This window comes from Populus trichocarpa, chromosome 5 (assembly GCF_000002775.5).
Source record: "Populus trichocarpa isolate Nisqually-1 chromosome 5, P.trichocarpa_v4.1, whole genome shotgun sequence".
Lineage (NCBI taxonomy): Eukaryota > Viridiplantae > Streptophyta > Magnoliopsida > Malpighiales > Salicaceae > Populus > Populus trichocarpa.
Genome location: NC_037289.2, coordinates 24,612,987 through 24,635,567, shown reverse-complemented (window position 1 = coordinate 24,635,567; position 22,581 = coordinate 24,612,987). Strand labels below are relative to the sequence as shown.

General features: G+C 33.0%; 3 protein-coding genes and 3 non-coding genes across 8 annotated transcripts in view; 4 read left to right on the top strand and 2 right to left on the bottom strand.

Annotated features, from left to right (window-relative positions):
- The first annotated feature begins 367 nt into the window (after window positions 1-367).
- LOC7494715 (putative F-box/kelch-repeat protein At1g20790) lies at window positions 368-9,974 on the top strand. 3 transcript variants are annotated; one of them, XR_008059186.1, is made up of 2 exons: window positions 368-1,737; window positions 9,859-9,974. XR_008059186.1 is itself a non-coding variant. In XM_002307772.4 (2 exons), exons 1-2 carry the CDS (start codon window positions 473-475, stop codon window positions 9,872-9,874), a joined length of 1,182 nt encoding a protein of 393 aa, XP_002307808.4. In that variant the 5' UTR covers window positions 368-472; the 3' UTR covers window positions 9,875-9,968. The 3 variants fall into 3 exon arrangements, 2 of the variants coding, with proteins under 2 accessions (XP_002307808.4, XP_052308728.1); XM_002307772.4 differs by having other exon boundaries at window positions 368-628; window positions 8,849-9,968; XM_052452768.1 differs by having other exon boundaries at window positions 368-1,085; window positions 9,303-9,967.
- On the top strand, window positions 5,139-5,210 carry TRNAD-GUC (transfer RNA aspartic acid (anticodon GUC)). The gene has a single exon. It is a non-coding gene; the product is annotated as a tRNA-Asp (tRNA).
- Window positions 9,975-10,856: 882 nt separating the features above from the next.
- On the top strand, window positions 10,857-10,928 carry TRNAD-GUC (transfer RNA aspartic acid (anticodon GUC)). The gene has a single exon. It is a non-coding gene; the product is annotated as a tRNA-Asp (tRNA).
- A 2,763-nt stretch (window positions 10,929-13,691) lies between these two features.
- Window positions 13,692-13,763, top strand: TRNAD-GUC (transfer RNA aspartic acid (anticodon GUC)). The gene has a single exon. It is a non-coding gene; the product is annotated as a tRNA-Asp (tRNA).
- A 234-nt stretch (window positions 13,764-13,997) lies between these two features.
- LOC7485652 (protein S-acyltransferase 21) lies at window positions 13,998-18,915 on the bottom strand. Its single transcript, XM_024601158.2, has 10 exons — window positions 18,709-18,915; window positions 17,867-17,980; window positions 17,639-17,759; window positions 17,026-17,222; window positions 16,623-16,691; window positions 16,466-16,537; window positions 16,200-16,328; window positions 15,818-15,902; window positions 15,533-15,738; window positions 13,998-15,187 (listed from the first exon to the last, which is right to left on the bottom strand). The coding sequence occupies exons 1-10, from the start codon at window positions 18,751-18,753 to the stop codon at window positions 14,261-14,263; spliced, it is 1,965 nt and encodes a 654-aa protein (XP_024456926.1). The 5' UTR covers window positions 18,754-18,915; the 3' UTR covers window positions 13,998-14,260.
- Window positions 18,916-20,717: 1,802 nt separating this feature from the next.
- The window catches only part of LOC7494714 (MLO protein homolog 1), a 4,130-nt gene continuing 2,266 nt past the window's right edge, over window positions 20,718-22,581 (bottom strand). The window contains exons 7-14 of the mRNA XM_002306953.3: window positions 22,538-22,581; window positions 22,359-22,447; window positions 22,157-22,206; window positions 22,029-22,069; window positions 21,778-21,951; window positions 21,399-21,434; window positions 21,149-21,277; window positions 20,718-21,062 (exon numbers count right to left, since the gene is read on the bottom strand). The exon at window positions 22,538-22,581 is cut by the window's right edge and continues 31 nt beyond it. Of these exons, the coding sequence (XP_002306989.1) occupies window positions 20,721-21,062; window positions 21,149-21,277; window positions 21,399-21,434; window positions 21,778-21,951; window positions 22,029-22,069; window positions 22,157-22,206; window positions 22,359-22,447; window positions 22,538-22,581 (905 nt within the window). The 3' untranslated portion in view covers window positions 20,718-20,720. The remainder of the gene's footprint in view (window positions 21,063-21,148; window positions 21,278-21,398; window positions 21,435-21,777; window positions 21,952-22,028; window positions 22,070-22,156; window positions 22,207-22,358; window positions 22,448-22,537) is intronic.

Below are 22,581 nucleotides of genomic sequence, written 5' to 3'. Positions count from 1 at the left end.
AATTCATAAGAGCCAGCAATTTAATAAGCTAATTAGTCATTAATTTAGGTTTCCTTATTTAATAAGTACAATAACCATCATTACATAAATTTTACCTCGAAGAATCCTATACAGCAATGAAATTCAAAAGCAGCCAAAAGTTTGCGGCTATCCTATTTTGCTTTCCGGTTTAATTATGTTTTTTAAAAATTTTAATTTTTGTTAATTATAAATTTTAATTTTTGTTAATTATAAATTTTAATTTTTTTTAATATTTTTATATTATTTTAATATGTTAATATTAAAAATAAATTTTTAAAAAATATAATTTTAATAAATTTCTAAAATTTCAAGTAAAGAATAAACTTTTTAACTCCCACTACCTGCTGTTATTATTTTACCCCAACAAGTAAAGCACTAAATCTTCCTCTCTCTCAGACATAGACAGATTCCAAAAAAAACCTGCAAAACCTGTAACAGTAAGAATTGATGTATGGAGAGACTCTGTGAGGATCTTGTCACCAACATCCTTTTATGTTTGCCAGCCAAATCTGCTGTCCGATTTAGATGTCTGAGCAAGTACTACGATCAACTTGTGTCTGATCCTAGGTTTGCTACCAGTCATGCTCTTCGATCAAACCCTGATGAGGTACTTGGTCTTCTTCGGTTTACAGCAGGTAGGAGTGCAGATAAGATACTCTTCTGTTCTTTTCATTCAAAACCAAATATCCACAATAATCCTAAAGTTGTTCCCATAAATTCTCAGATCATAGCTTCTTGCAATGGCCTTGTTCTAGGTCTCTCTGATTCTAGTCTTTCTGTTTGTAACCCTATTTTACCTGATAGAATCCAGACTATACCAGCACTTGAAACCCCATATGGTGCCAAATGTGATTTAGGTTTGGCTTATGACCCAGTTGGTTTCTCTTCGCTTGAATTCAAGTTAGTTCATGTTTACAGAGAACAGATCTTGAATATGCCACAAGATGAAGATGCTTATGGCTTTAAGATATTCGATTCAAGTGCAAACTCATGGAGACAATCTACATGCAAGCTGTTCTTGAGACATTTAATTCCTATGCAGCCTCATTTTTATGAGTTGAGAGGTCAAGCTGTGTACTTGAATGGACATGTGCACTGGTTTAGGGCCTTCGGTGATATTGTTGCGTTTAATGTAGAGAAAGAAGAAGCTACACTCATCGGTATGCCTCCAGAACTGCGACTAGCATGGCTTAACTACCAAGATTATTCATGGTTCGGAGCTGCGGATGGTTTTCTTTATGTGGTATGTGTTTTCAAGAGACAAATTCTGATGTGGGCTCTTCTTGATTATGAAAACAACAAGTGGGGGCTTGTCAGGAACAAGATCAAAGGGTTATCAAGGGTGGCTCAACCCATTTTCTTTGATGGTGAGAGGCTTGTTCTGAATTGTGGGCCAAAAAAGAAATTATTGCGGCTGTTCAATTTGAAACAAGATCAGTGGACGGAAATGGGCAGGTTACCAAGGAATACAATGGATGACAGTACTACCGTGTATGTTCCTTTCAACCCCACCTTAGCTCCTCTGATGAACAGCAGCGATCCTTCAAGAACTGCTTCACTCCCAGTCCTTCCGACTGTGATGCCGATAAACAACAAGTGCCAGAAAAGAAAACGAGGCAGGGTCGACAGAAAGTAGAGCCAGGAGCAAGAAGGTATGTTGAGGATCAATCCAGATTCTTCTAGAATTCCTTAGCTGTTAAGGAAATAATGGCTAGTGTGGACAATTCAGTCGGTGCCAATGTGGGAAGAAAAAGCAAGTCATTTACGTAGAAGAAGTAAAAAATGTGTCCAGCTGTACTACTTGGTAATTAAGAATATGAGCTGTAAGAGAATAATTCCCTGGAAAAGTCTAGGCTTCCAGACCTGCTTAACAAGTCTATAAATAGCAGGGGCTAGTTTTGTTTTTTGTGTGTCCAGCAACAGAGAAAACAAAAGAATGTACGTCCAGGCGTGAACAAGAGATAAGAGATGAAAGAAATAATTGGGCGTGTGACGTGAGGGGGTGAGGAAAAGAGCGATATTGAGTGGTGTGAGGAATATTATTAATAAAAAAAAAAGAGTGTTTATTGTGGAAGTATGAAACACCGTACAAGCATAATCACTAATAAAAATCTAGTGTGTTTTATTTACCCACCATCGCCGCCGATAATTTTTACTCAATAATTGGTATCGGAGCCTGACAGTCAAGGTAATCATTTCGGAGCTTGACGGTTAAGAAACGGGACTGTGAAGTTCTGAGGCTAAGGACCTATCAGAGCTGGTGGTCAGGGACCACATTAAAGTTACCAGCAAAAGTGCTGAAGTTTATAGGTCAGTAACCTATGAGTGCTTGCGGTCAAGGACCGTTAACCGATTTTGCCGATCAGGGATCAGAATTATTGGAGACTTTGCTTGACAAAATACTATAAAAGATTCAAGTAGTCATGGAAATCTTGATGGGCAGCATTAAAGTCTACTTGAATAGTTGAAAAGAGTCTTGCTGGGAAGGCCAAGATCTTTGGGAGATCGTCGTCCAAGGTAGGGACACCACACCGCCTCAAGAAACAAATTATCAAGAGCTGAAGAAATGGAAGGTTCAAGCAGGAAAAACAATGTTTATTATCAAAGTTTCAGTAGAGAGGAGGAAGATATGATGGAACACATCAGGTATATATGCAGCGACACCTAAAGCTATCTGGGTCTAACCTGATTTTCAAGGCTTCACCACCGCAATTAGAGGATGGACTACAGTACCTCAACCATCTACTGAAGATTTAGAAGCTAATGAGGAAACTCTTGTCAAACAAATAGGTGGAGTTCCATTAAAGGAAGATGCAAAAGCTCTCTTTCGTAATCACAAAAAAGATGGATCAAAAGGTACGATACTTAAAAAACTCAAAAGAAACAAGAGAAGGTGATAATCTAATGAAGAATCATCGAGAAAGCATATTTATTAAGAGCGTGTTTGGCAGTGTGGTTGCGGGTGATTTTCAAATAACTTTTCGTGCCGAAATGCATGTCAATGATGTTTTTTTATTTTTTAAAAATCATTTTTGACATCAGCACATCAAAACGATCCAAAAAGTACAAACCGCACTCAATTTTAGCAAAAAAAAAAAAAAAAAAAAATTCAAATTTTCACAAAACACAGGTAGAAACGCACTACCAAACGCTCCCTAAATCTGGTCCGGGATTGACCCGAATAAGGGGCCGGGTCTCGGGTTTCATGAGTCAACCTAAGTCAACTCGGGTCAACCCGGAAAAATTAAAAAAACATTAAAGTTTTAATATTTTATATAAAAAAATTAAGAAAAAAATCTATGTAAATATAGGCTATATATATATTTTAAATAATAAAGTTTAAAAGAATATTTTAAAAAAATTTATCCCACATTGAAAAAACATAACTTTTTTTTTTGAAACATAGATTATATATACTAATGGGTTTCAAATCCCACATTAAAAAAACATAGCTTTTTTCTTGTGAATATAGAGTATATATACTAATCGGTTTCAAATCCACATTGAAAAAACATATGTTTTTTTTCATGTGAACATAAAGTATATATACTAATAGGTTTCAAATCCCATATTGAAAAAAGATAACTTTTTTCTTCGGAACATAAAGTATATATACTAATGTTATCATTTTAAGTTGAAGTATTTAAACCAAAAGGTTTTTTACTCCACATTGAAAAAACATAATTTTTTTTTTGGAAACATATAGTATATATACTGATGGGTTTCAAATCCCACATTTAAAAAAAAACCGGGTCTCGTTCGAGTCACGGGTTGACCTGCCGGGTCAACCGGATTTGACTGGATCGTTGCACTAACTGCTCTTTTAACAAACTCAGACTAGTTCAGCTCCAATTGATTAAATCTCAAATTGATCTGTCGGACCGATCTGAGTTTGATAATAACTATAAAAGAAAGGAGTCCACGCTTAGGTGGAGCTCATCAAAATGAAGGCAACTGGCATAAGAAGCGACATGATGGACCGATTCAACGTCATGATAAATGTTTCTTGTAACATCTCTTGTTTTAAAACTATATATGTTATATATTCTCTTTTCTAACTAAACCCAATATCATTTCTTTTGATCGTCTTATTTACTTCTTTATGTGTCATTGAACCTTTTGGATTATTTGAAATAATAACTCCTCTATTCTACTATTCTCTTTATTACGAGTTATTTATTACCATATCTCTATTAGATTATTTTTTCAAAGTTTCTACATGTAAGGAGACAAGTTAACATTTGTATTATTTCAATTTAGATATTACACATATTTCAATGCTTGATTTGCATTCATAACATTATCAAATCTTACTTTTCAGATTTCTTTCTTTACAACATTCATTTTATATTTCACAATATATCTAAACAATCAATTTAAAATTTTTATCATATTTAATAAAATTTCAACAAAGTACTCTTCCGGATCCTATTCAAAAATTATCTTTTTCAACTATTTTTATGATATTTTACAATTTCAGCTGATTTTATTACTTTATCTCATTCGAAATATAATTTAATTTATTATGGATGTTTATCTCAAATCACAACAACCTTTCTCCTAATTTATTTATTTTTTTTTATTAAAAACAATCCTATATAACACTGATTTACTAATTTTTAATTGGGAATTATTTATTTTTGTAGTCTTAAAAACAATTTAATCATCTGTTATTTATTATTTTTTTATTGTACTAAATAAACTAGTTAAACTCATGTTTCTTCAATCAATTTAATATTAGATGTCCGATCTAATTGGACTCAAATGCCAACGAAGAGATTGTTTACATACCTACGTATATTGGAATACTTGTATTCTTTCTCTCGAGGAAAACTATAACCCTTAAAATTTTAGTTTTTTTTTTTTTCAAATTAATTATGCATAGAACCATGTCTATATTAATAAATCTGGAATCTCAATTAAATAGCACCACAATTCTTATGAATCAATCAAGTCCAATCACTAATTGGGATGGTTTTTCTATAATTATAATCAGATGTTAGATCGACTGGATTTTATAAGAACGGAAAGACTCCCTCCTCATCTCCGGCCGTGAACTTGAGATAGGCAGTTTATTTATTATTACATTTATAAATGAGGGAAACGAAATCAACCAAGTCGTTGTAGTATAGTGGTGAGTATTCCCGCCTGTCACGCGGGTGACCCGGGTTCGATCCCCGGCAACGGCGTACTTTACCAAGTTTTTGTGTTTCTTCTTTCTCTGGGTTTGCAATTAGGAAATAAGGCCTTGCCGGCCCACGGCCAATTTACATCCACAACATGATACTTGACCCATTCATAGTTAATTATTAAGCCCATTATTGTTGTTAGCATCATCAGTTTTTGTTTTCTTTTTTTTTTTCCTAAGGGTAAAATGTGACAAAGAACCTTTATGTTTTTTTTTTAAATAACAATTAATTTATGTTTTTTTTTAAATTTTAAAAATATTTTATGTTTCTTCTTCCTCTTCTTTTTTTCAATGTAAGGGTTTAGGGAATGATTTTTTTTTTAATAAGAAAATTACCCCTACTCTTGCACAGGAGTGATATGTTTGAAGCAATCTAGATAATGTTTATTTACTATATATCTTGGAATACAAAAAAAACAAATGGGATAAAATAGACATATCCGAAAATAATAAAAATTCATTACTGTTTTAAAAATAGATTTATATTTCTCTAACCAAACATATTTTCTATTTCTTTTTTTTTTAATTTTAAAATACTAATCAAACGCAATCTATTATCTACTTCCCTTTCATTCCTAAGGTAGCTCCCATCAACAGCATTACTCCAAGTCTAAATTATGACATAATGTTGCACGTCAAATCCATCAAAAGTTGATGCCAGCACACTATACGAGCTCTTCATCAAAAAAAAAAACACAAAAAACATATGCAGGAAGAGAAAATGAGAGGGGAGGTTGGTTTACAAGCAAGAAACTGCCCTTGATTGTTTAGAAACTATGAAAGGGTTTCATATTTAAATGTGCTTCTTTCTTGGCTATATTAAAGATGAGACTCAAAGAAGAAAGTTCCCTTGATTTTTTTATATCTAAATGATCCATAAATAAACGATTATTCAATTATTTATGTTATATTTATTTAAATAATAATGACAACATGTATTAATTAACTACATTAACTAAATAAATCTCTAAAAATATTGGTTTAGTTCGATCTTATTCAATCTATTTTAATAGTTCTTTTAATTCATTATCAATTATATATCTACATAAATTTAAATTTCTATATATTTACCGAAAATTACAACTCGGCAATAAAATTGACAAAATATAAAACAAACCCATTAAATAAGTCATTATTTATTTCATCGCAAAACACCGAAATAAAAAATTTGACATAAGTTTCCTCTATTAAATAAATCATTATTTATTTATCAATCATTTTGTTCCATAAATTATATATATATATATATATATATATATATATATATATATATATATATATATATATATTCCTCCATTTCTCCTACTTCCTCTCTTCTCTACTGCATTCATTCTACAAAACCTAAATTGAATTAAAAAAAAAAGGAAAACTAGAAAGAAATCCGACAATGAAATTTTATTATAGTTAAGCCTCAATAAATCAATACCCTAGAAATCATAAAAAAATATTAATTTATTATTGAGATATCATTTAAACTTCAAATTTAAACTGAGATAGAACAAAAATATTATTTAATTGAGATTATATATATATATATATATATATATATAAAGTACTAATTTATCTATATTATACTCTAATAGCTAGAATTTAAAAAAAGAATTCATATTTTTAGGAGAGATATACAATGGATTTTCTGTGCTTTTAATTTAAAACAAAGAGAGATGAACTAAACAGAAGATGGATTTGAAAGAAGGGTTAGGTAGTTGCATGATTAATAAGATTTATTTAAATTCATTCTAAAAAAAGGAAATATAATCAAAACAAGGGATGTGAACCTGTTGTAGAATTCATACTAACACGTGGTGGCATTTTGTTAATTCAGGACTAGTACATAAATTCTTAGAGTTCGGGACCATATAAAAATATCTATAAAAGGCAAGTGATATCTATTATATTTTTTTTTAATAAAAGACTAAAAACTTAAAGAGTTGTTACAAAATTAAAGTTTTGCTTCCTCCGATTACAAAAATTCTATAAGAGTTGCTAGCTTAATTAGGCTCCGTTTGGAATTATATTATCAAAACCATGATTATGAAAAATCATCAAAATTTAGTTTAATCAAAACTATGATTTAATTTGAAAGGATTACTACTAACCATCTACTTAAGACTTAATCTACATTTAACTAATTAATTCAATCAAAATATCAAACAGACATTTATTATCTTACATTAGGACAAGAGAAATATAGTTCGATCCTAGAAAAATCTTTGGATATATGAATGTATTAAATATTTATTTTTTTCTTAAAAAAGGAAAGGAATCAACCTTTTTTCTTAATCATGGAATTCTCTTCCAAAAAATCTAAATCTTTTATTGTCTCAAGATTATTTTTTTTACAAGCCGCGAAGATAAAGCCTAAATAAAAAAAATAATAACCCAAGAAATCGATCAGACAGATAAAATAAAAGTAAGTAGACAATAATAAAAGAAACCAACTAGAATTTCTTATTACTTGTAAATTATATAATGTTTATATTTTATCTATATCTTATCTATTACTTAACAAGTAAAGAATTTAGATATTTATATATTATCTATTAGGTTTTTTTATTTTTATATGTGTATTAATTATCCGAGTACTATTTATTATTTAATATAAAATAAAAAAAGTAACACATATATTTGAGGTATGTGAATTAAATGATGAGATTATAAATAATTATATATGTGTATTATATCTATATTATATTGTAATAAAGTAATGTAATGTTCTGCAAATAAATCTATTTTATACAGATGTATATGATTTGGTGTTAGTTTCCGTCATATTTAACAATATTCATTCATTATTTATATTATATATCTAGCAATATAACTTTTTAAAAAACTCATATGTTCAGGTTAGTTTAAATCGTATTCATCATATTCATATTAAATTATTGTTTCTATTTATATTTATATATATATAGTTAATATATAAATTTCTTGAAAATAAAATAAATTCAATATTTTATATTTAGTTGGTCATTAATAAAATTCCTATCTGTGTACATGGTAAGAGACATGAAAATTCATCAGAGCCAGCAATTTAATAAGCTAATTAGTCATTAATTTAGTTTTCCTTACTAAATAAGTACAATAACCATCATTAAATAAATTTTACCTTGAAGAATCCTACATAGCAATAGAGTTTAAAGCAGCCAAAATTTTGCGGCTATCCTGTTTGGTTTTACAGTTTAATTATATATTTTTTTAAAAAAATTAATTTATTTTTATTTATAATTTATTTTTTTATATTTTTGGATTTTTTTATATATTAATATTAAAAATAAATTTTAAAAAATAAAAAATATTATTATAATACATTTCTAAACAAAAAAAAAAAAAACAATTTAAAAACCAACCTCTTCAACACTTACAGACATGCTATTACTTAGTATTTTAACCCAACAAGTAAAAGCACTAAATCTTCCTCTCTCTCAGACATAGACAGATTCCAAAACAACCTTCACAATCTGTAACAGTAAGAATTCATGTATGGAGAGACTCTGTGAGGATCTTGTCACCGACATCCTTTTATGTTTGCCAGCCAAATCTGCTGTCCGATTTAGATGTCTGAGCAAGTACTACGATCAACTTGTGTCTGATCCTAGGTTTGCTACCAGTCATGCTCTTCGATCAAACCCTGATGAGGTACATGGTCTTCTTCGGTTTACAGGCAGGAGTGCAGATAAGATACTCTTCTGTTCTTTTCATTCAAAACCAAATATCCACAATAATCCTAAAGTTGTTCCCATAAATTCTCAGATCATAGCTTCTTGCAATGGCCTTGTTCTAGGTCTCTCTGATTCTAGTCTTTCTGTTTGTAACCCTATTTTACCTGATAGAATCCAGACTATACCAGCACTTGAAACCCCATATGGTGCTAAATGTGATTTAGGTTTGGCTTATGACCCAATTGGTTTCTCTTCGCTTGAATTCAAGTTAGTTCATGTTTACAGAGAACAGATCTTGAATATGCCACAAGACGAAGATGCTTATGGCTTTAAGATATTCGATTCAAGTGCAAACTCATGGAGACAATCTACATGCAAGCTGTTCTTGAGAAATTTAATTCCTATGCAGCCTCATTTTTATGAGTTGAGAGGTCAAGCTGTGTACTTGAATGGACATGTGCACTGGTTTAGGGCCTTCGGTGATATTGTTGCGTTTAATGTAGAGAAAGAAGAAGCTACACTCATCGGTATGCCTCCAGAACTGCGACTAGCATGGCTTAACTATCAAGATTATTCATGGTTCGGAGCTGCGGATGGTTTTCTTTATGTGGTATGTGTTTTCAAGAGACAAATTATGATGTGGGCTCTTCTTGATTATGAAAACAACAAGTGGGGGCTTGTCAGGAACAAGATCAAAGGGTTATCAAGAGTGGCTCAACCCATTTTCTTTGATGGTGAGAGGCTTGTTCTGAATTGTGGGCCAAAAAAGAAATTATTGCGGCTGTTCAATTTGAAACAAGATCAGTGGACGGAAATGGGCAGGTTACCAAGGAATACAATGGATGACAGTACTACCGTGTATGTTCCTTTCAACCCCACCTTGGCTCCTCTGATCAACAGCAGCGATCCTTCAAGAACTGCTTCACTCCCAGTCCTTCCGACTGTGATGCCGATAAACAACAAGTGCAAGAAAAGAAAACGAGGCAGGGTCGACAGAAAGTAGAGCCAGGAGCAAGAAGGTATACCCTGATCCAATCAATATTTTGCGGTTGAGAAATCATGACAGGATTTCATATTTCATAGTGTTTACTTTGTTTTCTATGTATCTGTGTCCATAATGTGAGGAGGCTTGAACAGGAACTTGGTTTCATTGACCAGGTATGCAAAGAGCACTTATCACTTGTCAAGACTTATTTGCTTCAAAGCATATCTTCCTATTTTATTTTATGTTTTTTTAATATTTCTAAATAGTGATTACTTGTTGTTTTGAAAGCGATCTATTCACCCTTTTAAATATTATTGGATTAAATATTAGATCTCCATTGAATACAAATATCATTATTTGATTTCAAACTTTGTATTTTTTATATTAATTATGTGCTCGCGCGCGCATTAAATTATTTTAAACATGAGCTTAGTTTCATACCATGTATATATATGCGCGCGCGCGCCTATTTTAAATAGAAATCTAGTTTCATTAAACATGTATGCAAAATATTTATTATTTATCAAGACTAATCTTAGCATATCTTATAAGCCTATATTGATTTTGAGTTTAATTAATTAGCTCATCTCTTTTATAATCATTATTTTTCTTTTATATTTTTCTATATTGTAATTTTTAAGTTCTATGTATGTTTTTTATATAACAATAGTAATTAATTGTTGTAGTTTTAAAAGCAATTTATTCACCCTATTCGATATTAAATAAATTAGTTAAACTTAATTCATGTTTCTTTAATATTAAATATTCGATCAAATCAAACACAAATGACAATGAAAAAATCATTCATGTATTTTTATTGGATTACCTATATTCTTTCTCAAGGAAGAAAACTATAGCCATTAAAATTTTAATTTTTTTTTTCAAATTAATTATGCATAGAACTATGTCTATATTAATAAATTTTCAATCTCAATTAAGTAGCACCACAATTCTTTTGAGCCAATTAAATTAAATCACTGAGGGCGACCAAACCAATCAAGTCGTTGTAGTATAGTGGTGAGTATTCCCGCCTGTCACGCGGGTGACCCGGGTTCGATCCCCGGCAACGGCGTCTGTTACAAATTTTTTGTGTTTCTTCTTTTCTCTGGGTTTGCAATTCGGAAAATAAGGCCTGGAGGGCCCACGGACCTTTTACATCCACAGCATGATACTTGACCCATTCATAGTTAATTATTAAGCCCCATTAGTGTTGATAGCATTATTAATTTTTTTTTCTAAGGGTAAAATGTGACAAAACACCTTTATGTTTTTTTAAAAATACAATTAATTTATCGTTTTTGTAATTTGTATTTTTTTATTTTTAAAATATTTTATGTTTTGTCTTTCTTCTCTTTTTCTTTTTTTTCAATGTAAGGATTTAGAGTTCCCAAGAAAAGTGGCGTGATGGTAAAGAGTTTGAGATCTGCATAGTAGGTCTCGAGTTCGAGTTAGGGCGTGCAACTCTTGTAAAAGTCTGGGGCAGTCGGGGTTTTACTCGCTCACCTGGACCACAAATATACTTTCTGGGAAGTAGGGTTTCCTCGGATTCAAAAAAAAAAAAAAGTTTAGGGATTGATTTTTTTAAAAAAAATATATGCGGGGATGATGTTTGAAGCTAGCAACGAAGATTCTTCGGATCCTTCATTTGATTTGTGGGGCTGCGGCTTCTTTAATTTCCTAACCTAACAACTAGTAGCGTGTCATGTGTGTGTATAGAAATATGGGGAGACTACGTGAGGATCTTGTCGCAGACATCCTTTTTATGCATACATATGCCAACCAAATCTGCTGTCCGGTTTCGATGCCTGAGGCTCTGTGCAATTACCACGATCAACTCGTGCCTGAATTCAAGTTAGCTTTCTATTTATAGAGAAGAAATTCAAATGCCAGGAAATCTCATGGAGAAAATGTGAATCGAGCAATGTAATTGAATGGAATTTTTGCAGTGAAATTCAAAGTCCATGGACTTCGATGATATTATATCAAGTGTGGAAAGAAGAAGCTAAGCTCAACACCATGCGTCCGAAACTGGAACGTCCATGTTGAGAATATCAAGTGTCGAGAAAAACGTTGAAGGGTTATCAAGAGAGGCTCATGCCATTTTCTTTGATGGTGAAAGGCTTATAATCACAGTCGAAAGAATTAGTTGCGCATGTTCAATATGAAGCTAGAGGAGAAGAAAATGGCCAAGTTTTCTAGTGGTTATCTTGAGATAAAAAAGACAAAGACGGTTGGAAGGGAAGAAACATGTCTGGTTGGAAATTCATAAATTATAAGTGAATAAAATATTAATTTTAAAAAATTCTTAGTTTTTCTAGATTTACTTTCTAATTTATGGTGATTAATTAAAGGTTGGAATTAATTCTTATTAATTCTTTAATATTTTAACTTTTAAAATTCATTAAAAGAGAAGGAACAAGAAAAAGTTTAATCTAAGAATGTTTCAGATTTTACACTCTTCCTCATCTCATAATTTAGTATTTTATTTTCATTTTGTGCTTTAATTTTCCTCCTAAATCTAAAGGTTGAGTTTATATTGCTGAGAAATATTTGAGTTTCATATTCTTTGGGTTAAAGATCTTGATTTAGAATCTAAACCAAGATATGATGTTGTTAGAATATTGAGAGATATATTGCATACATTTTAGTTGTACAAGTGAGAAGTAATAAAATTTTAAAAACAAATGATTTATTTTTTACGATAACAACAAGAGGTACATTAATTTAAAGTACTTTAAATAGCAAGTTCTCTTCTTGTTTTAATTGAAGTATAGTTGATTTAAGATTTTTTTTTGATCTTGAATTTCTAGATTTAAACATATATATAAACTTTAGTGTTTAATTCTTCCTTGGACATTTTTTATTTAGCATGCTTTTGTGAAAATAAACTATTCATCTATATAAATTATTTTCTAACTACAATTAATTTGTTATGATAAACTACTAAGCATATTTACACATATAGTTACAAACTTTGATCTACATGTCCATCCTTTTTTGAAATGATAAAAAATCATCCTGGATATAATTATTTTGATGTTTCTATCTATATATATCTTTCTAGCCAAACCTTTTTCTTCTTGTATTTTATATTCTGTTAAGAAACACTAACCAAACACAACCTTAATGTCTACATTCCTTTCATTCCTACCCTAGCTAGTAGCTACCATCAACTGCATTACTCCTCTAAGTCTCGCGTCAAATCCATCAAACGTTGATGCCAACAAACAATATGTGCAAGAGGAGAAAACGAGACGGGGAGGGGGGGGGGGGGGGGGGGGGGGTGTTCACATCATATCAGTGGTACTGGGAGGTAGGTTTACAAGCAAGAAAACTAGCCAACGAATATTTTCCAGTTTAGAAATTATGAAAGGGTTTCATATTTAAATGTGCTTCTTTCTTGGATATATTAAAGATGAGATTCAAAGAAGAAATTAAGTTTCCTCGATTGTTTTATGTGTGTCTACTTCAAGTGGCACTAGTTGAGAAGAAGCGAGCAGCATGCTACAAATGTTTTGATTGTCTGTGAGGCCGGCTGGTATGTTTGTGCAGTGTCTCTCTCTTGCTGGTTTCCAATCATTGAATTCCTGAGCTAATTAATGTGGAGCTGTTGCATGCAGGCTAAGCCTTCTTTTGGGTATGAAAGTCAATTACAGACAGACAAGGTGATGACTCTTTCAATCATGGAAGATATCTTAGGTAAGGAGAATTCTCTAATTAGAAGTTCTCAATCAGGTATTGGCTAAGCGATTAAAGATTAAAATTAGTAGGTGAATTGATGAACGTGTTAGATTAAGTGTTATTATATTATATGTAGCGCTAAGATTTCAACCAGGTCGTTGTAGTATAGTGGTGAGTATTCCCGCCTGTCACGCGGGTGACCCGGGTTCGATCCCCGGCAACGGCGATTTTTCATTTTTGGGTTTCTTTTCTCCTGCTTTTGCGTTTTGGAAAATGAAGCCCGGCAGAGGTGGACTTAGCCTGCCGCCTTGACCTGGCCATTTACATCGAAAGCAGGAGTGGTGCCTGCTTTTGGGTTTGGGAAAATAAAACCCGGCATAGGTGGACTTAGCCCGCCGCCTTGACCTTGGCCCTTTTCATCCAAAGCAGGAGCAGTGCTTGACCATTAACCACCCATCGATTCAAAACAAAAACAAACTTGTGAATACTATTATCAATAACTATCAAGTCTACACAAGTTATAAGCCAAAAATGTTGATGTAAACCCTATGTTCTTTGGCGATTGCATTAATTATGGAGGTTAGCAAGAGCGGATGCATCTTTTATAGCACTAGAAAGTGGTAAAAAAACTGCTCTAGAATGACAAAAAGGGAAAGTTTAATGTACAGAACCCCGACTCTATGCATCAGCAAAAACAAATCACTATTCCCTCATTTTAGTGCTCTAAGGAGACCTAGATGAATACTGGTTTTGTTGAGAATCGCTTGGAACAAACACATGAAGTTGGTCACCCCTCTGTGACCTGCCTTGCTGATAATGACTTGAGGTAGATCCTCTATCCTGGCTCGGAGCCAGTGAAGTACCAGTTCTTGTCCCTCTGCTTAGCAGCTCGTTGACAAGAGGGCCTCCAAAAAATATAGATTGATCTTTGTACAAAAGCTCTGTTCTTCGAACCTGAGACGAAGAACCAGCACCTCTTGAAGAAGAGACAAAGCGTCCAGCTTCTGGATCCCAATAAACTGCTGTTCTCATATTCTCAGCTACACCTAAGTTTCTTCTCATAGGAATTTGGGCCACATTCTCACGAAGAGGATTCCCATTTAGTTCAATTTGTCTTGCTGTCCAAGGAGGTTGATCTGTTGATGTCTGATAAATGGGGTTGAAGTGGTCGCTGTTTGAAGTTTGCTGTTGTAGTGGAGATGTGGCAAGGTTGGAGACATTAGCACTGCTAAAGTTGCCACGACTCTGACGGCATGACTCAATGTCATCCCTGCTAGCATTACTAGCACTGCTGGCTGGATATGAGTTAGTCCTGGAAGGAGATAGACCTGTCACCACTGCTCTATCGTTTTTATTTTGAAACCCTTGATCAGTACTGATTGGACTGCTCCTTCCACTAACATTGCTACTGGATAACTTACCAGCATCATAAAGGTTATATCGAGAACCTATGGGTCGTAGAACAGATGATGATGCTCTAGCCTTTGCAGCTGCTTTAAAAGCCTCACTGGAATCCAATTTCGCAAGTTTCCATGCACTGATTCGAACTGGACGCTGTGGTAACTTTTTGGCTCTGTCAGCTTCGTGAACTGTATCTGGATCAACCGTAGATGGTAGGCGTCCTGGCTCCAAATGTGGAATAATTTCATCCTGCTTGTTAAAGACCCAAAACTAATCAAATTCCAACCCCATTTTGTTAAAGAGTTAAGGAAAGAGAATCGAAAATAGCTAAGGATGTAATTACTACATGCACTGCACATAGCAAATTATAGCCAAAAGTAATCAAATTCTACCTTCATTATGTCCAAGTTCCTTGTTGATGGAACAATAAGCAAGGAATAATAATTGCAGTTGAAATTTACATTTTCAGAGACAATTTTCTTAGTCATAGTTTCATGTGGTACTTATGAGAACTAGGAAGCATTAAACTACTCTTATTTCTAACATAGGCGACACCAACTTTTCTTGATACCTTGATTCGGACAGATGTGGTACCTGATGGTCCATGAAGATTCTTGGAGGGGTACACCAAGAACCTTTATATTGCAAACTCATTCCTATAGAGCTTCTTCCGCTCACTGTAGTAACAGCAGAACTGGTTGGCGAAGTTGGCAAGCTTTGCTGCTCTCCTCCATCAACAGATGGTCCAGGTGGTTCACTCTGAGTTCTCATGGCAACTACATACTCGTATGTTGTGATCCCTGCAACAATAAAGTATTTCACCAATTGCATTTTACATAGAAGAAACATGGTAAGAGAGGAGGCAAGGCTATTATGAACACACCTTTCGAATCAGAATCAAATGGAAAAAAAATAGCTCCCCCAGAGGCACAGTGGCAAGCAAAGATACAAATGTGCACAGGGCCTGTATCCATTATCAAGTTAACATCATAGAATATAAAGGAAAAGCATAGACAATGAGAAACTTTATCGTGGTGAAAGCCATAGCATACTCCAGTTCAACCCCTAAGAAATTCCAAATCATACATATCTTTACAGAACACAAGCAAAACAATGGAAAATACATAACCCAATTTTCCCAAACTATGCGGCAATTAATTTTTTCTTATAAAATTTAAAGTTCCATTCCAATCAACATAATCAAAATATTATATTTATATACACATCTTATATCTATCAACAAAGAAATTGGGAAACATACCACAACTGTCGCAAAGGGGGGGCGCGAGAATCCAATGCCAAGTTTCTCCATTATTTGATGATCCATACCCTTTCTATCCACAAAGCATCGAATAAGGACAGCAACACCAACTCCGAATTCAACAATAAGCTGACAGCAATGCACGAAGGTAGACGAATATGAGAAACGTATTTTGTTTGAATCTGGGGAACATATCTAATACAAGTAAATCCTGGTGTAAGAAAAATAACAAAACAAAGAATCTCAAATAATATCTGAAATTTTACCCAGACAAGGCTTGTTGCCATAAGGGAAACAAATGTGATGTAATTTTTCTTCCCTACACAATTGTTCAACCACTGCATCATAGAACAGATATTTCATCAGCAGTATTGCAAAAGCAAAAAGGATCTGAAAGGACAAGGATGAGCATCCAAAACTCACCCGGCAGTGATGATCAAATCCATCAACGCATTTGTCACAACTTCTGCAATGTTTGCTGAATTTGCGTACCTAGAAAAAAAAATCAGCACCATGATATTGGAAGCTTTACTGGAAAAAAAAATTGTGGACGGCAAAGGAATACACACACTCCCACAAAATGTTACTCTTCCCTGGCATTAACCTAAGAATTCTTCAACTATGGGCAACTAACTCAACCAGCTATTGTGACTTGACTGTTCAACATCTTTCCTTCTTCTTTTCACCCGTATTTTTCCTCTTGCTTCTAATTTTTGTTTGTGCATAGTTTGTGGGCAAACCCGTTTTCTGAAGGCTGGGAGTTTCTAAATAAAAGGGAACACTATCTCAGGCAATCAAAATAAAACCTTATGGAATAACCATGTACCTCAGCATTGCAAAGTGTACAGAACAAAGCCTCCTCTCCAGATTCTTGCTGTAGAATATCTTCATCTTTTCGGCAATCTTGTTTCACAAGAAAACAGCAAAAGAAATCTCCGAGTCTTGAACACCAACTTGAACCGTATTTATTGGATTTTCCTCCATTTTTTAACCTTGTCTTGCTAGGTTCTTCAGCAGAATTTCCTGATGACCATGAAGATTTTATGATTTTGTTTTAAAAAATAAAAACGTTAATGAAAATGCTTATATCCTTGATAAAAGTTTCATAACTCCACAATGGACAATTTGTTCCTTTCAATAGAAAGGCTGAGCAATTGCTCATCTGCATCTGTCATTGACCCGAGACAAATTCAGAGAAGCCAAAAAGACTAAAGGAACTTTCAGGTTAGACTTTAGACACAATAGCATGATCATCAGCATTCCTGGATAAATTTCAGAATGCAAAATCAAGTTTCCATTCTCATGGTCCAAGAGGTACATGCTACTGCTTCAATGTTTCATTAACCTTGTTATACATTACCAATCAAATGGTTGACTCCAATCTAAATTTGCAATTCATAGATTTTCTAGTGAGAGAACTACATGGTAAGTAGACAAACCAGGCAGATATGTGTCATTTTCTGATTTATGGCCTGCTGTCTCATCAGCTCCTAGCAGAATTCCAGGATCAGCCGGATCAATTGCAGTGCATCGTACATAAAGAATAAATACAGAGAGCGCCTGAGAATTAATCAGAAAAGAGGGCAAAAGCAATAAGGTGACAGAAGCCCAAAAAAAAATTCAAATCAATTATAAAAAAAAACAGGATAGGGAGTAATCATGCTCACCGAGACAGAATAAACACCAATGGCCACATATTCATAGATGTCCTTCCCAAGGAAGGGAGCAAAAAAGGAATAGAATGCAACAGAAAGCAGGAAGAAAACTGTTACAGCCACAATCTGTGCACCATGAAAAGTTCAACATCAGTACATTACTTTTTGAAGAAAACAGCAATGCATGACTCCATCCAATTTATTCACAAATCTCCCCAGGATACAGAACCAAAGATTTTAAAACTCATATAACCGAACACAAGCATGAATACCCTGTCCATACCATCAACAGTTTGCAAAATACTACCAATCACTATCTACATTCAGCTCATATGGACTTTAACTAGCGGCATTTGACTTTGTTTTGTTATCACAACAACTCAAGTAGGTCCCTCCTTGACTAGATTCACTTTGCTTTTCTTATAAAATGGGCAACATGGATCATAAGTTGAAACAGATTACGCAAATTACACTAACGCAAGGTCACATCACGCGAGCTCAACTAAATTAAGCCCTATAACAACAACTATCTGGCTCAAAATCAAAATTTTAAATGCCCATTTATCTCATAAACCAAGCCATCATTAAAGAAACTTTACACTCAAACTTGGACGCCACCCCAAAGTAGAAATAGATACAAATCTTTCTTAGGTTACTGTCATGTCAAAGCAAAATCCTTCCACCATAGTTATTTAATGGGGAAAAGCAAAAAAAATAAAACCCATCAGTCCATAATTAGAAACAGCTATAAATTGACTTAACTAACTAAAAAACCAAAATCCCTACAACTGTAACTAAAAACAAAACCCAAAAAAGCTGAAAAAATGTAAAAGGAAAGAAGGAAAGAAATGTACTTGAAAAGTATGAACAGGGAATTGCCATCCATGACGCCTAGCCATTATTTCAAAAACCCAATTCAGATTTGCCAATCAAAACCGCCTACACTCTAAGCCCACCATTTTCAAAAGCTGTGACTAAACACCGTATTTTGTGTTTTTTCCCTGAAAGGACTGAATTGGACTACACTTCGAGTATGAAAATGTGTTTTTATTTATTTTTATTTTTCAACACCGTATTTTGTGCAACGACTCCTTTTTTTTTTAATAAATACTGCAAATGTATTTTTTTTTTTTGCAGTTTGGGTCACTGAAAATCCATAATTTGCAAGAACATGCTCTTACTTATCTTTTTACCAAACTTTCATTAATGTTTTTCTTCTTCTTTTTTTCTGTTGCCAAAATCTACAAAGTTTTTCCCTTCTTGCCTTCCCTAATAAATATATTAGTCTTAATGTATATCATTCTTTATGACAATTAATAACACCAACTAAAAGTTAATTCATTATGTATTTTTTTTCTTTTTTATTTGATAATTAAATTTTGATGAAGCTTGAACTTAAAGTAACTTCCACGATCTTTTGCATAAATAATTTTCCTATTAAAATAAGAACCGAGGTAGTAAAAAACAAAATGTATATATTAGACAATTCATATAATTAAAAAAATCAACAACTAGAAGGGATATATAACGTTAGATCTTTTTTTCATATCCTCATAGTTTTATTTTTCAATCTCTAAATAATGCTAGAATTATGAATCAGCCCCAAACCTATAGAAATGGAGAGAGCATGTAAGACGATAGTGTTAAATTAAATAACTATTTTTTTTTTATAAAAAATAATTTTTGTTTGTAAATATATTAAAATAATATTTTTTTTATTTTTTAAAATTTATTTTTAATATTATATATTAAAATTATTTAAAACCACTAAACAAATTAATTTAAAACGTACATTAAAAATTTTAAATGGCATGTTCGATTTAGAGCTAAATAGTACACTGCGGAAGACGTTAAACTAATAATTTATCGGTCTATATTGGGATTGTGGTAGAAATTATGGTTTAAAGTACTTTTCGTTTAATAATATGTTAAAATAATATTTTTTATTTTTAAAAAATTATTTTTAAGATCAGCAAATCAAAACGATCTGAAAACATAAAAAATTAATTTTTAACAAAAAAAATTAAAAAGACACAATTTCAAACGTGTTTCCCAAATAGAATCTATACCTACTATGTTTATTTAGCATGATAGAGTGAATGTTGATGTTTTTGTAAATTCATTTTTTAATTGAAAATTTATTTAAATTGTTTTTTAATAATTTTTTTAACTATATTAAAATTATAAAACTATCTAAAAAATATTAAGTTTTCAAAAAATAATATTTTGAATAACACTTTAATTACAAAACGTAAAGATTTTGACTCAAAAAAGATTCCATTGTTTTATTATTCCAAAGGCTTTGTTCACGTCAAGTCTTCTAATTATTTCCTTAATCTTAGGGGGCACTCCTCCACTTTTCATTTTCATTATATATAGATTATTCATCCATTAATTTGTGTCTCTAACATCGAATTAATCATTTTGAATCCTTATAGTTTTTTTTAATAGCCTTAAGGTTTATTTTATGAACTGGCAAAATATCAAAAACATCCCCCTCAAGTTTCAAATGTTAATTTAGCTCCCTTGAAAATGTAGCGATGGCATTAATTCATTCTTCATCTTAATTCTCGATCGAAAGCTCCCATGTTTCCCAAAAATTAATAAAGCTTTCCTTTTTTGCTCTCTATGTTTGTAGAAGAAGATAGAGAGGAAAATAATTACAAAATCCGATCTGATTTAATTTGTAATTCGGACACTCATTGACTTGAGTATTTGATGAGTTAAATTAAATTAAATAAAACCATGCGGTTTTTGTTTTTTCCATAAAAACACGAAACGCGGATTAACCCACATTTCCAAACAATATGGAAAAGGGCATGCATCAAGCCTTTACAAAGAAAAGGCAGCACTTTGTGCTGCTGCTTCACGAGTTAATTGGCTGTTGATGGTCTTGCTTTCTTGACTCGTGCTTATCATGAGTGGAGCCATCGAGCTCCGAGAGGTCAGTATCCGATGTGTAAGACAATGCCGAACTAATGACACTTTCAACATCCGGTTGACTTGGCCTGTACTTGTGAAGCAAATGTACAGGTGATGCACCTTGGCTTGGTGTCATTTCAGAGCTCATGAACCCTAGACTAGAACCACCAGCTTGATCACCTGCTGTTTTTCTTGATTTATTTCTTAGCTTTGCTGCCATTTGCCATTTTCTAAGTGCTTTTGCTGTTTGTTCCTCAAATATTCCTTTCTTCATGTGAGAACCCATCTGTTAAAAAATGGATGGTAAGCATTCGAATTAGCCAAGAAGCTAGGGTTCTTAATTTTAATCGGAAAACTTGAAGATTTACTCACCTGTGTTACCAATGAATAGAGAGGGAAGGTTATATAGCTACACACGAACTGAAGGATCAATCCAAGGAAAACCCTTGTCAAAATCAGTGCCAAGTTTTCATGGAAACAAGATTTGATCCCGAATTCATACTGCCATCACATGTTACACCAACAACATTGACTCCTTAGAAAGGTCGCTTTCTCACATGAAATTAAGGTGAATTTTTAGGAAATTAAGAACCCAACAAGATTACTAGTAGCTAGTCCTTACCCATGTCCACAAGAAAAACGCCATTTCAAATGCGTTCTGTAAAAATGGATCAGAAGCATTAGTTGGTAAATAATCTGTACATCTTGATTAATTAGTCTAGTAAATCTATATTTTTAATTATTAAAACTAATATGGGAGTCGACTCGTGTAAAACTCAGGTCACATATTGAGCGGATTGATTTGGATCATTAAAAAAGTTTTTTTAAAAGGTTAATCAATCGGTTTTCTATCAGGTATATGGATCAACCGAGTCTACGGTCTGATACGCAGGACAAGCCAGGTTTAATATAGTGATTATATTGTTTCTGATGAAACTTCAGCAATTTTCAAGTTTAGAACCTGATGAGGAATGAGGGTATAAATATATATATATACATACCTGGAAAAGAGTGTAATGTATTAAGAGGAGAATCCAATGGGGTCGATTAAACCAGAAATATTTGTTATTAGGCTCAACCAATGGAGCTCCTCTAACAACATGACTTCTGTCTTGGGCTTCTTGAGCCATTTCCATGATAACAAGTTCAAGTTTAGCGCCCACCAAGAGAAGTATCTGCACATTGAGGACATGTCAAGAAGACAAATACAGGCTGGTATAGAATTTATTGAAAATCAACGTGTTTTTCTTACAACAAGAGGCACAACTGCCAACCAGGTGAATGTGTACCATTCTGCACCATCAATGAGTCAAGTTATGTTCAATCAATAGCATCACAATCACAAAGATATCAAATTATGAGAGACTAAAAGAGGTTTACTGTAGACATTTAGCAGCAAAAAGAGTATGGCAAAAATCCATAGTGGCATGCTGTAAAAGCATAATAAATTGATTGTCAGTATTGAGAGTTGAGACCAAAACTTACACACACCAAAAAGTTGTAACCCTCTGTGTTTGGAATTTTATAACACATGAACTCAATTCATTGCTTGAAGGAGAATGCGACTAAGAAAGATACGTACCTTACGCCCACAACCACCTTAAACTCATCTTCCATGCATCTTTTGATGTACTTGTGGAAATCAAATTTGCTATTTGGAGCAAAATGTGCCTGCAATACCATTTATTAGTCTACTGGTGCAAAGCTGGGCTAGAAACACCAGCCATCAAAACCCTAATCAAGATGAAGTTGACAACTCACGTTTATAAACCCATGTCTAATAGCCATGTAATCCACCTTTGTTA

Bases quoted from the DNA above. Each gene is read 5' to 3' on its own strand.
- LOC7494715 (XM_052452768.1), top strand. From the start codon at position 473: ATGGAGAGACTCTGTGAGGATCTTGTCACCAACATCCTTTTATGTTTG. The intron at 1,086-9,302 runs GTCAAGCTGTGT...ATGAGTTGAGAG, and splicing joins TCATTTTTATGAGTTGAGAG to GTCAAGCTGTGTACTTGAAT.
- LOC7485652 (XM_024601158.2), bottom strand. From the start codon at position 18,753: ATGGCTAGGCGTCATGGATGGCAATTCCCTGTTCATACTTTTCAA. The intron at 15,739-15,817 runs GTTCATAATAGC...TTATTGTTGCAG, and splicing joins GATTCTGATTCGAAAGGTGT to GGATCACAACATACGAGTAT. The intron at 15,188-15,532 runs GTACCACATCTG...TTTAACAAGCAG, and splicing joins GAATCTTCATGGACCATCAG to GATGAAATTATTCCACATTT.